General features: G+C 41.8%; 1 protein-coding gene across 2 annotated transcripts in view; it reads left to right on the top strand.

The window, feature by feature from the left end:
* The window catches only part of gab2 (GRB2-associated binding protein 2), a 42,922-nt gene that overhangs the window by 10,314 nt on the left and 18,859 nt on the right, over positions 1–13,749 (top strand). For both annotated transcript variants that reach the window (XM_061681627.1, XM_061681626.1), the window contains exon 2: positions 11,556–11,859. In XM_061681627.1, coding sequence (XP_061537611.1) covers positions 11,556–11,859 — 304 coding nt within the window. The remainder of the gene's footprint in view (positions 1–11,555; positions 11,860–13,749) is intronic.

The following is a 13,749-nucleotide window of genomic DNA, read 5'->3' as shown; positions in this document are numbered from 1 at the left end:
CAGGCCCCGAATCACTCGTCATAAAGCGCTACCTCGCCACCAATAAACCGCTCACTGCGACTGTACTCTATAAATGTTCTTTATAAGCACCGGCATAAAAACACTGCCTCTATCTTGCAATTCCAAGCTAAAAGCAAACCGCAAAGGAACTGTTTGTGTTTCCTTCTTAAAAAATATTTGTAGCAGTTTTCGCTGGAGTTAGGAATGCCCTTTTAGAGAACACAAACTAAACTAGTGATCACAGAAGGACAGGACATTCAGGGGATTTTCTTACGGCGCACACAAAGCTCCATAATTGCTTGACTGGAGTAATTTGGTTGTGCAAACCAGTTATGGGCCCGATTTACTAAAGGTCAGCATGTGCAAAAACCGGCACAAACTTGTTTACTCACGGAAAAAGATGTAGAAGCTGATCTGCTAACTGGGGCGCCCAGTATTAGGTTGCCAAACTTGCAAAGTTGCAGTTCCTCTCGCGCATTTTGGGAGGAGTGTAGTCGAGTAGATTATGTTAGCACACGCAATATGATTTATCAAACCTGAGAGGAATGCGATGGCTGATTTGCATCTTTAAATACCGCGTCTTAAAGGCTGCTGCCAATAGCGTACAGCGGTGCCAGTGTAGCGCAGGCAATCGATATCCAATGGCAAATGCTTGATTAAAAAAAAAATATATACAACTTCTAGTGTTGAGCAGAATGAGTCCATGATTTGACACAGATGCACACAAAACACAACGTCATGTTGCACATGGACACAAAACACGAGGCGCACTGTGGCACAAAAGTGTGTAGATTTCAGTTCTGGCCCATTTGTGGCAATCTCAAGGATTTTGTGCACCCAGAGCCAGCATTTTCTTATATTTATTAGTTCTTAAGCATCTTCTTTTTGCTATTGATTGTTTTGGTTTTGCTTTTCACACGTCTGATTTGTCGAATAAATTGTGACTTTTATAGCCTTTTGATGACATGTAGGTCGGACGAGCGCGACCTGAGCATCCAGACTGCATTCGCATCAGATACAGATCAGATTTTTATCCACCTACGGAATAGTCCTGAATCGGAGATGAAAAAAATCTGAATCGTACTGTACACATTAACGTGAAAAAAATCTGATACATGTGACATTGGGCAATCAAATCTGAATTGAACTGCAACGTGAACATAGCCTCTGTGATTGTGACGTGAAACCGAACAATAGCCAATTAAGAAGCCACCTCATACAGTATATGTGTGTCCAAATATACACGAGTGCTTTTCTTTTTTAATAAAATAAGGCAATTTCTTAGTGGCCCCTAATTTCTGAACGGTAGTGTACTGTATGACTAACCAAAACAACAATACTGGCCTACATCGCCAACGGCTGGCCTGGCATGCATATTGTTGTTCTTGCTCATTTTTGCAGGGAGTGGAGCAGAACCTTTTTTTTAATTTTTTATATATTTTTTTAAGCTAACCACTGAACGTGGGAGGTGTTGCGCTCACATCACGGAGACGTAACACGACAGCTGGCGGAGGCGGCAAAAGTAGCACAAAGATGGAAGATAACGCTGTGAGGCGGGGAGTCAGGCGTCGTCGTTTTCCTAACGACAGCAGTGTTCATTGTCATCACCATCCATCCATCAGTCCACTAAATGCATCTCCAATGCTGGGAATGTTCACAAGGTTCAGCGTCCTCACCACTGTTACGCTGGCTGTCGCGATTCTTCTTGGTTGCAGTGATAATTGTGCTGTTGCAGAACAAGACCGCTATTGATTTTGAAGGTTGCCCGAGCCAAGATGGCTGAGGTAGCAGCCAGGTAGCTAACAGGTCAGAGTAGAAGATAGGAGCCTCGCCAGGCACAGTGCGCAAGTGTTTACCTTGACAAACCAGATTTCAATTTTTTTTTTTTGAAACCATTTTCCACTCAATATGACTCTCTGGTGCTTGGTTGGTTGTTTTTTTTAATGTCCCAGTAAGCTTCCTATTGACAGCGAAGACACTATAGATGATTCGCCATTGTGGTCGATAAAATCAGTACATACTGTACACGTTCTTTGTCCTTTTCCATTTATCTTCGTTTACTAACGCCAGAGTGTGCAGGGAATCTTTTGTTTGTTGGCGCACCGCATCTATTAGTTTTCCAAGGATATCTGTTGATAGTTATTTTTTTAAGTTATAGATTATACATGTCTTCCTGTGGTTGTGTACTATGTCCAATGGCAGTGCCGAAACCTATTTTGCCGAATGTTGAAGTAGGTTGCGCGTCTACCGGATTGGTACCATGCTAACACTTAGTACGCTGACACACCTGTATAGCAAGATAGTAAACGGAATACAGAAAACACAAAGGCAGGTCGATAAGGATTTTACATACTGCCCTGTGGTCAGGTAGTATTTTGGAAGCGAATAGGTTGAATGCAAAAAGGCTCTCTATTAATGATTATGAAGTTGAGCTCTGTTAAAGGTCTCGTCGTGTTCACGTCGGCCGGTGCGTCCCCTAGACAGCGGCGTGTCCGACCTCGGCGCGTCTGGATTCGCTCAAAGCTAGCGACAGTGGAGCACAAAATGTCTCTCTCTGCGGGTTGGCACTCGGCCCTGCGCTCTTCCTTTTGTTTTGTTTGCGATACCTGCTTCGGACGTGACCGGAGAACAACCAGAGACGCGCGGCGTCCGTCCGTTCACGCTGTCTGCTTAACGTCTCTTACGACACTAGCTTGTGTAAACCCAGAGACTTCCCCGCTCGTGTTTGGTTTGAGCTCGCTGGCTGTTGTGTAAACTGATGTCACACATGTACGCGCAGATAAGTTCAAGCAAAGGGACCGGCATTAGGAATTACAAAGACACTCAAGGCCCAACCAATTCCTGCATCTGGAGGAATTTTGTCATTAGGATTCATGCATTGTTTAAGTTTTGTGTATTGTTTTGCTCGGTTTAAAAAAAAAGAAAAGAAAATCAAGTCATCTGCAAGCCATTTATTTTTTGTGCTACTGTAAGATACTGTAAGTGTCAGTTGTAGTAGCACACGGCGTGCATGTGCGTGTGTGTCACTGGTGTGACAAACTGTGTCAACAAGCGAGCCGATACGCCCCAGTCATCGTGTTTTCAAATGTGCATGAGCAAACATCCCAAACTAAACACGTCGTACTGTACGCCACAATAGGAGGACAAGGAGGAGCTGGCTGTTAACCTGGAGCACATGCACGCGCACACACACACACACACACACACACACACACACACACAGCTGCACAAACACAAGGACCCGTCGGTGCACTCCATCTTGTCTATTTCCAGCCGGTATATCCCGACGTTAACTCTCATGACTCATCAAGTTTTGGATTCAGGCCAAAAGCTCGCAACTCCCCCGGGGTAACAAGTCTTGTTTGACTGCAGTGCTGGAACACACTGAGCATGCTTAGTTGCTCACACACACACACACACACACACACACATACGCACGCACGCACGCAGGCGGATGGAAAGTAGTGCTACTGAGCTGTGACGTCAGGCTAATGAGGGTGGATGGATGACAGTTGTGCGGGGAGTTTCTCATTCTTTCAGTCCATTAGGTCGACACCAATTTCAATGTGCTCTTTCAGCGCTTTGTCACATTAATGTACATTTTATAATCTGCTATGTTCCAGCCTGATTCCCAATTGGAATGAATACCCAATTTCACCACGTCTAGTAGACAGATGTAAAACGCTAAATTGTAGAAATACTTTGTTTCGTCATTGTGTGCAGGCAGAGCATAGTGGTAAAGTTTGACAACTCAACAGAAAAAAGTAAAAATAATAATAATCATCATATTAAGTTCATGGGCAATGTGCACATCCAATGTGCAGTTATTTTGCCCATGGTCCATTCCGCTACAACTTCTCCGAGAGATTCTGTCCCATTGCTACAAATCTGAACCGCGTATACTAGACGGATGGACGATGCTAAATTGCATGTCGGCGGAGCGTGGCCGTGAAGTTTGACGACTCAGCAGAAAACACTCAAAAAAAGATCTTGACCAGACATTTCATTGAGCAACATGAAATTTGGTCGGCATAGCGATCGTGCTAATAATGTTTTCTTCTAAGCTACAGCTCGTCACGATTCTATCTGGCAGCGTCCCTGTTGCAAAATGTGCGTGTGTGGGCCGCATCATCGCAGCTTCACGCTTCTACGAGAACAGCACGTGTGACTTTTTGTTTCTCCAGCCTTCTGCTGCCTGCGAAAAAACAAACTGAACGGAAAAAAAAAAAAAAAAATGTCAAAACAGTGTCGACAAGTGCTTGGCCACGCGTGTGCATTATAAAAATGTGTGTGCGTGCGGCGTGGGCGGCGGGGGTGCCACAAAACGGCGGCTTGTTGTTGGCAGGGGATGACGGTGGGACAAGCAGACAGCGATAATCTTGTCGTCATCAGCAGGCGGTCACACGCAATGCAGGCCACATTCCTGCTTCAGGAAAGACAGGGAGAATCTTCTCTTAACTCAGCATTGTTTGGCACTTTTACCTCCCCCAAGGAGGTTGAGACACAGACCAAGGAAGATCACTTTTTTATTTTCCTGGTGAGTCAGGGATGATTTCTTAATGCAAGAACATATATATATATATATATATATATATATATAATCTACATTTCAAGTGGGTTTGAACCAAGACGTTGCCTCTCAACCAGTTAGAATTTCCTAGAAGTCTTTTGACTTGTTTGTCTATGTCAGAGGAGGAACTCTATTGACTTTATGGCTATGTGAGCCAAGACGGTAGAATCCGTCCCTTCGTTTTCTGAGCCTCTTCTCCTCACAAGGGTCGTGGGAGTGCTGGAGCCTATCCCAGCTATCATCGGGCAGGAGGCGGGGTAGACCCTGAACTGGTTGCCAGCCAATCGCAGGGCGCACCGTGCCGGACGGTAGAATAGTTAAAAAAAGAAAACTAAAATTGTTTGTTAAAAATTTTATTTTTTTTAAAACGGGGTGTTTTTTCAGTGGTTATCCTTAGCGACTTCATATCATTTTCCATCAGTTCGCAAGATTAGCAAAGCTATCTAAACATGCTGTTTTGATAGCACAAGGGCCAAGTTTATCAAAATGGGTAGTAGTAGTGCCCGGGCTCTCTCAAGTGGTATGAGATAATATCGTTGAATTAAATACAAATCAGATTTACAACATTTTAAAACATGTAATACAATCAGATTTACTACAGTAGAATGAAGCCTGTTGCCATGCACACAGCCTGTTTAATTTATTTCTTTTCATCCAGTAGTGTAAGGACAGTACATTTATTTTCAAGTACAGTTCAGTTGGATTCAACTGTTAAGTACAGTACAAAACATGAAAAAAAAAAACATTTAAGTACAATTTTTATTTAACTTATGTGCAATACAGTTGAATTGAATCATTTAGGTGTTGTTGTTTTTTTCCCCTTTTCCTATGTTACAGTGCAGTGTTACTGTTCAAACTGTGCTTAATGTTTTTGATGAACGCTTACTAGTTTACTGTGATTGTTGGAGAGCTTTTTTAAGGCGCTGCTCGGTGTAAAACGTTTGAGAACCTCTGCTCTAGGGCACCGTGAAGAACCCTTCCTATTTGAAATAACGACACGCGAGATGCAGCAACCATCAATCGTGTCTTATTTCTCATCAAATTGCGAGATTGTGATGAGGCCTCGCGACGAGCTACTGTGTTGTTTTATGTGTCTCCCGGAAAACTTGTGTCCGCATCGTGCGTCTATTATTTCTACGACGTAGAAGAATTTGCTGAGATTGTTTGTCTTCCCACAAAACATCAGCCAAAAATAGAGACAAACACTCCTGCTTATCGACAAAAGGAGTGTTGCTATTTTTAGCTGCCAAAGACTGCTGCGTTCTTTTGATGTATATGGTCTCCATTCTCATGCACTTTGAACTGTACTGTTTCATAGTTGTGCCATATTTCAGTTACGGTGTAGAGATTTGGAGCAATAGCTCCACAAGCTTAGTCAGTTCACTAGCGACCCTACACAAAATATGGTTCATCCACAAAGTACGTCATCCAGTAAACACTCACTCACGTTTCTTGTAGTCAAAATGGTTCAAATTTGCAGACATAGATGATGTACAAAGTTAATAATATTTTACCACTGGGCAAGGGCTGGTATCAGATTCTGATGTCCGGAAGCAAAAATATTGCTGTTTCATGGAATCACGGTATTGCAATTACAGCTCTAAAAAAAATGTTTTCTAAATGTATATATTTTAAGTGAAAGGGGAAAAAAAAAAAAAAAAAAGCTCATACAGCTGGAAGGTTTTAGGTATACCTTGAAACCGGTACCCAACCCAGGCTTATTTACCACAAAATAATCAAAGATTGTTTGGGGATTGGGAGGGTGGTGATAACTTCAAAATAAATACAATCCTTATCAACAAGAACAAAGTTTGTATTTCACATAAAACTATATGAAACTAAATGTAGTAGGAGGAGGAGTAGTAATAGGAGGAGTAGTAGTAGTAGTAGTAGTAGTAGTAGTATTGAAGCAGAATAGGTATAAACAAAACAATCAGGAGAAGGGGTGGGATTTCCAAAGTCTAGACTCCTTCCCACTCCCCTTTGAACATTGAAAACTAGTGTTGTGTTTCATTGTCTATTGTAGAATGTTGTTTTGTTTGTGTGTGCGTGTTTTTTTTCCCACGTGAAAAATAACATTTTAAACAAAAATGAGTTTGCTTGTCTTCCATCTACCAGTCTTGTAGGAAGTCGCGCATCAGACGTGATTCGTTTGACTCCGTGTTGCAACCCAGTTGCTAACCGGGCCAGCGTGTCTTCGCCGAGCCGTGTCGCCCGAAGGCGGTGGGAGGCTCAGAGGGGCTCAGATGGGGTGGGGGTTTGAATGTGGGAGAGTCGGGGGAGGTTAGCCTAGTTCTGAAGCTGCGGGCCTGACTTCCCACAGTTCCAGTGATCAATGGGCTCAGACGGACATTGTAGGGCAGGCGGTAGGTCGGGTTAGCTCATTCTATTTTGTGTCCCGTTCTTGTATGAGTTACTTTGCACTGGGAGCATGTGAGAATGTAGGAGAAAGTAGGACAGCAAGAGGCTGTAATGTGACAACTAATCTGTGAATCATTTCAGAGAAATGGATTGGAGATTCAGACTCTCCGATTCGACGTTGATCATTTTGCTGTTGAAATGTTCTCAATTTATTTTGATCAAATTTGGTGTGTAACTTGGTATGACCAAAGGACAAATTCATAATTTTTGTTATCATTATCAAGATCCAGAACTGGATACAAATTGTCCAGTTCTGTATCTGGACCTAGAATCTGGATCTAAGATCTGTATCTGGGTCATTTTTGGTAAACACGGACAGAGTCGGATGCGTCACATCTTTCTCAGCAAAGGTGAACTTGTTTAACCTTAATCCAGATTTTAAATCTGTACTGGAATCTCTTCGTCAATCATTTGTGTTGCGCAAAACTGATCTTGTTTAGTTTGGTTAGGTGTGTAGCTTGATGTGACAAAAGGACAAATTTCTTTTTTTTTTCTTTTTTAGCATGTTCCAGATCTGAATCTAGAATGTTGATCCAGCATCCATGATTTGGTAACATGTATAAATCCAAGTTGTAAAAGACATTTGGATCAAGTTTGATGTGCCTGTCCAAATGAGAAATTGAATAATTTGGAATCACGGTTCTGTATTCTGAATCTGGAATAATAATTTTTGCTGTCACAAAGTAAGAGTGCAAATTTCATGTGCAACTCTAATATGATAACTCTAAAAAACATTTAATGCTGATTCAGTTTCGGGATGTCGAATCTATGTTCAGTTTAACTCAAAGACAAAATGGCTACATTTGAATCATGATTCTACTTAACTTCAGTATTAGAACACATATATTAACCTTTGAATGTGATCCAAATTCAAGATCTGGAATCGGTAGTTTGATGAAATCGGGTTGAAACCACGGGATTACCCAAACATGAATTGATTCAATGTTGATTTAAAGTTACATGTGGCCCTAGGTTGATTAACTTGTGATCATCTCAACCTGATCGAGGGTCTTGCATCATTGTTATTTTTTTTATATTAAGTTTGGCTTGCAGCTTCCGTAGGACCCTTTGGTGATTTAAAGATACGGAGGCCAAAATCCAGAATCAGGATATGGACCTTGGATTAAGATTTAGCATGGGTATGATAATTATGATTGATTGGTTTGACCCTGTGCCAGGTCTGGAATCTGGATCTAACTAAATCGAATTTAGGTGGTAGCTTGGGTATGATGGAGGTCTGTGCTTGTGGTGTAGTTGTTAACTGGTTTCCCATGGTGAGCTCCTGATTGTATATTAAATTTGATAAGGCTCCTTACTGGAGATGTCTCTGGGGTAAGACACAGCTGCAGGATGCCAGGAGTAAACGAGCCGGGTTGCGTTGACCTCTTGCAAGCAGGCACTGCTCCAAAACTCAATTAAAAGACGCCGCCTCTCTCCAGAAAAGATGCAGCCATCTTTCTTCTTCTGTGGAATCTAGCACCAACTAGCTAACATAATTAACATTAATTCGCATTTTTGACAGTCGGGCGAGGGGGGGAGGGCTTAAGTATTTCCTTTTCTCTTTCTATTCATTGCAGCGCTCAGTCCCTATCCCCCACAAATAGCCAGGGTGTCGACAAAATTCAGGAACTTCACACTCGGATGGAGTTTCTGAGGAAAGTGACCACATCACGTCTTTTTATCAGAAACCCGCACACGCCGCATTTAGTGAGTCTTCATAAACGTCTCCCATACTGAGAAACGCTCCAGTGTGCTTCGCTGTCACGCTGAGGCTTATCTTTGTTCACTCTTTTGCTTCCCGGTCCGGCGGATGTATGCATGTGCAGCAATATTAAGGTTACCCCCTCGACGTTTATCTGTTCAGCAGGAAATGGACTTCTACCAGCCAAATAATACTCACTGGCCATCGTATGTGATTCAATACACGATACGTTTACTTTTTGATTGACACTATCAAAGAGTACGGTTTTCAATGAGTAGCTGTGGAAGAGGGTCTCGCCCAGTTTTCCTGTGAATTTCAAGTTGGTAAACGATTTCCCCCACAACCCTTGTAGCTGGCAGTGTTTGATTGCTTTGGATTTGAGATCAGCACAGCCTTTGAGTAGAAGATAAAGATTAGTGGGGAAAATCTCGGATCGTCACGTCGGTAATGTGGGAGAAAAGCGTCGGCTAAATTTAGGCACCTCACACTCGAATCAGAGTATGTAAATGTATGTAACTGTATGTGGTGAGTGAGCGTCACTCACGGCGCATTTCTTGGTTATAAATCTGTTAATACATGGATATTTTGCCATCATAAGTCCTTTCTCAGTCTTGTTTTTGTTGTTTTATAGTTTGAGGTGTCAAAAAAAGCAAAAAATATTCGCATCAAAGTCACTGTTTTGCTTGACATGTTTCTTTTCACAAAAAGCGTTTGTTTTTTTTCTTCCCTGCTTTTGGTCAGAAGCCGGTGTTTTTGGTGAAACTAACCCATGGTCTACTGCGGATTACAAAAGAACGGAAAAACAAACAAACAAACAAACTCTGCAAGAAGATAGTCTACTGTTTTTTATTGGTTCGGTGCTTATATTGTCACAGAACAAGTGAATTTGCGAATTGGTGGGAGTTCACGGTGTGTGTATCGTTCTTGTTGTAGTTTGCAGTCCTTTTCTGCCTCTCGCGAACTGTAGCTAAAGAAGGAGACCAAAATATGAGAAACAGCTCTCAGTATTGCGCAGTGCAGTTCTACACAAACCACCTTATTAAGCCCTCGTTGACTTGGCGGTTAGGGTGAGGAGGGGGCACTCTTCCAGGCAGGAAACCCATCCAATGTCCCCTAATGAACTGTGGTCAACAGGAAAGTCAATGACAGTCAAGTGGCTTTATTTTGCCTCAAAGCAGGATAGTCTTTATTTCTCCAGAGGCACGTCTGTGACAAGAGTTGTCACTGGGTTCTATATTGTGTCAGTTGGGGGGTGGGGCAAAAGGGGGGCCCGGCAGGATCCTGTATGTCAGCAGCATGCATGTGTGTGTAGTGGAAGTGCATCGTCGGCGGATGGCCAAAACACAATCCCCCTCCTCCTCCTCTTCCTGGTCTATCTTCTTCCTCTTGTGTCTCTGACCAAAGAGATAGCTGCTGAGCATGTTTGGAGCAAAGGTTCTTTGTTATAACAGAGGAAGGTCGAACACAATCCTGGGAGGGTTGTCGTCATTTCGTACAGGACAGAAACCCTCGCCAATTTGCAGTTTGATAATCACAAGATTCTTGTAGATTGTGCCAAAGCTTTGGCTAATATGAAAGTGGTCATTGGTGTCAAAGAAGTACTGTATGTTGTAAGTGACACATCTCGACTGGGAGACAAAGATTGCTGTATGTCGGGGCGGGGGAGCTAAGTTCAGCCTGGGTTGATAGTGGAAGTTACGGAGGATTTTCGTTGTATGTGTACGTTTTTGCTCTGCTCGGTGGCTATTCAAAAGCTCAGACTAACAAATGACGCAGCTTTCGTTATTACTTGACTGGCAATTGCTATTTTCACACGTTGTGAAGTCGACATACAGTACACGTTCACTTATGGTGCATCTTCTCGAACTCAAATCATCTGTCAGCCATTTATTTTTTACGGTAATGTTATAAAATGAGTTTGAATGATATCTACGTATTTTCGGATCCGAGGTTGTGGTATATTTATGAAGCGAGCCCTTGTGTGTAAGATTGCTAGCAAATAGCACTCAATCACTGAAATCAATAAACAAACAATCCAACAATATTCACAGGCATATATTCTTTATCCTCTGTGAAGAACGACTAAATTACTGTGGGTTACTGAGGACTGACCTCCTCATGTATATCTGTATTATACAGGCAACGCGTGCACAACAGAAGAAGTGGCACAATGTCCATTGAATTGAAGCAAAAAAATGTGGCAATAACTGTTTAATCCTTTACATTCTATTCAATTATGTTCTTACTGTATGTTTTTTAAAAAGTACAATAATGTAGGGTGCTATTTTTGTTATTAAAGTTCACGGGACACCAATGTTTGTTCGTGTTTTACGGGGAGCCTGGAACGAATTAAGTGCATTTCCATTCATTTCTGCGTGGTAACAGAACAAATACAATTCATAAGTCAAGGCACCACTGTAATATTGGTTTTCGACAGCAGTGAGGTCACGGTATTAACGGCACCGCTTGATTGGAAAGAAGTGTACGGTGTCAGTGTTTTGTGCCTGTTTTGGTTGTCGATGGGGTCACAACTGTCAAGGAGGTGGAGCGCAGCCTCGTGTTTTTGAGCTGTGAAAGGGATATCGGCACAGGAAATACGTTGAGGTTGTGGGCGTAAACACCTGTTACACACACACACCACACACACGCCACTTTTTTTTAAATAGTGTCAAACGTGTTTGACAGCACAAACAAAGTCCAGCTGCTGAGTGATTGTCCTGTGATCCTAATTGAATGTGTGGCTTTTTTTCAATGCACGTTGTTCTCATTTAACTGCACAAGTAGTATGTTATGTAGTAGTAGTAAGTAGTAGTAAGTAGTATTAGTAGCGTTGCGTCACAAGCTCTTATCTACCCCCACCAGGCATGGAAGAAGCGTTGGTTCATACTGCGCAGCGGGCGCATGAGCGGTGACCCCGATGTGCTGGAGTACTACAAGAACGACCACTCCAAGAAGCCAATCCGGGTCATCGACCTGCACTGCTGCGAGCAGGTGGACGCCGGCCTGACCTTCAAGAGGAAGGAGTTCCAGGACAGCTTCGTGTTCGACATCAAGACCTCGGATCGCACCTTCTACCTGGTGGCCGAGACCGAGGAGGACATGAACAAGTGGGTGCGCGCCATCTGCCAGCTGTGCGGCTTCAACCAGTCGGATGACAACAACCACGGTAAGGAGTTTTTTTTCTCTTCTCCTCAGTCTGCAATTTTCTTTTAGTGTTTTTGTTAGGCTGGATGGACTCAAATATGCCTCAAATAATCACTTCATTATTATTTTTTTTACTTGTCTACTTAAACTCTGTTTAAACCACCAGATTAAACTAAAGTAAACAAGTGTTCAGTAGAGATACATTTGGTTAATTTCCACTGTCACTATCTAATAATAAATAAATAAATAATAATATTTCTCCATATTTTGTTTGTTTTTATGCATACTTATAAAATCTATTATTTATTACAGTATTTTATTGTATAATTTAGTATGTATTTAATTCATGTATTATTTAGTATTTATTTTATAATGTGCACTTCATTGTATTTCTTTAATTTATTGTATATATTTTGGAATTTTAAAAAACGTCTTTTCATGTGGCGGCACGGTGGACGACTGGTTAGAGCGTCAGCCTCACAGTTCTGAGGTCCCGGGTTCAATCCCCGGCCCCGCCTGTGTAGAGTTTGCATGTTCTCCCCGTGCCTGCGTGGGTTTTCTCCGGGCACTCCGGTTTCCTCCCACATCCCAAAAACATGTATCAATTGCCCGTAGGCATGACTGTGAGTGCGAATGGTTGTTTGTTTCTATGTGCCCTGCGATTGGCTGGCAACCAGTTCAGGGTGTACCCCGCCTCCTGCCCGATGATAGCTGGGATAGGCTGGGATATACATATATATATATATATATATATATATATATATACACATATATATACATACATATATGTTTGATAGATAGATAGATAATATTTTTTTATATTGACAATATTCAATGTTTAGGCTTTGTTCATGTTTACATAAGCTTTTTATCTTTTGTTAAGTCACAATTGTTCAAAACAGTGATTCGAGTCGACTGCTAGTCGCCATCACTGCTAACTAGCTTTCAGGCTAACGTCACCATCTGGCACCTTTGGTTGGCGTTCATGTTTTTTTTCCTGCATGACTGATTGTGTGGAAACATGGAAATATGCGCAGGTGCAGCTTGATAGTGCGAGGGGATTCCCTCCACATGTTGACGCTTAGCACATAGCGCTAACCGTTAGCTCTGTTTGGCAGGTCGCAACATCTTATTTTGGTGGTTCTAAATACGTATTTCCTTCCCTCTCTTGTGACTATTTTCTATAAAAATAGAACATTAAAAAGCAGCTGTGACCCAATTGCATTTTTCAAGCTCTCATGCTAATTTACTACTCAAATATCTGTAAGCTTTCCCATGAATGCTACCTTGTTCTACTCTCTGGGAAACACATGGCAAAGATTGGGCTTAAAAAAAAAAAGACAAAAGAGAAAAAGTAATGAAATCAGGATCGTATTACCTAATTCAAGTAAAAATGTTTCCCAAAAGAACAGAAGCATTTGATTTCTTAAAAGAAGTAAACATACTGTAGCTAGCCTCAAACCCCACTAGCGGTGTCTTAAAACTAGTGTATTTATACCACCTATACCTTGAGAACTATGCTATTTCTTATTTTAAGTTATACGTACTCATAACCAGTAATACAATCTCAAGAAGGTATTGAAACTTTTTTTTTTTTTTTTTTTTAAAGGAAAAAGGCTTGAAGGAAGTGAAATCCTGTTACGCAAAAACTGCTTTGTAAAAGGGAATTGCTTGGCACATAATTGTTTTTGCCTTGATTGGCTACATTAAGATTTTAGTTTCTCCGGTGCTCACGAATGGTAATCAGAAATTTCCATCTTCAGCAAAATCCCAACATTCTGTTTTTGTTTGTGCCTGAGGGTGATTTCCGCATAGACCCTGTTGACCCCGTAGAAACTTTTAGATAATGACGTATTATTGATATTAAGGTTCATGGAAAATCACCCCAATGCATTTGTGGAAGAAGCTAATC

This window comes from Phycodurus eques, chromosome 7, assembly GCF_024500275.1.
Source record: "Phycodurus eques isolate BA_2022a chromosome 7, UOR_Pequ_1.1, whole genome shotgun sequence".
In the NCBI taxonomy this organism is placed as follows: Eukaryota; Metazoa; Chordata; class Actinopteri; order Syngnathiformes; family Syngnathidae; genus Phycodurus; species Phycodurus eques.
The sequence above is the reverse complement of the archived record's forward strand: the minus strand, read 5'-3'. Positions and strand labels throughout refer to the sequence as shown.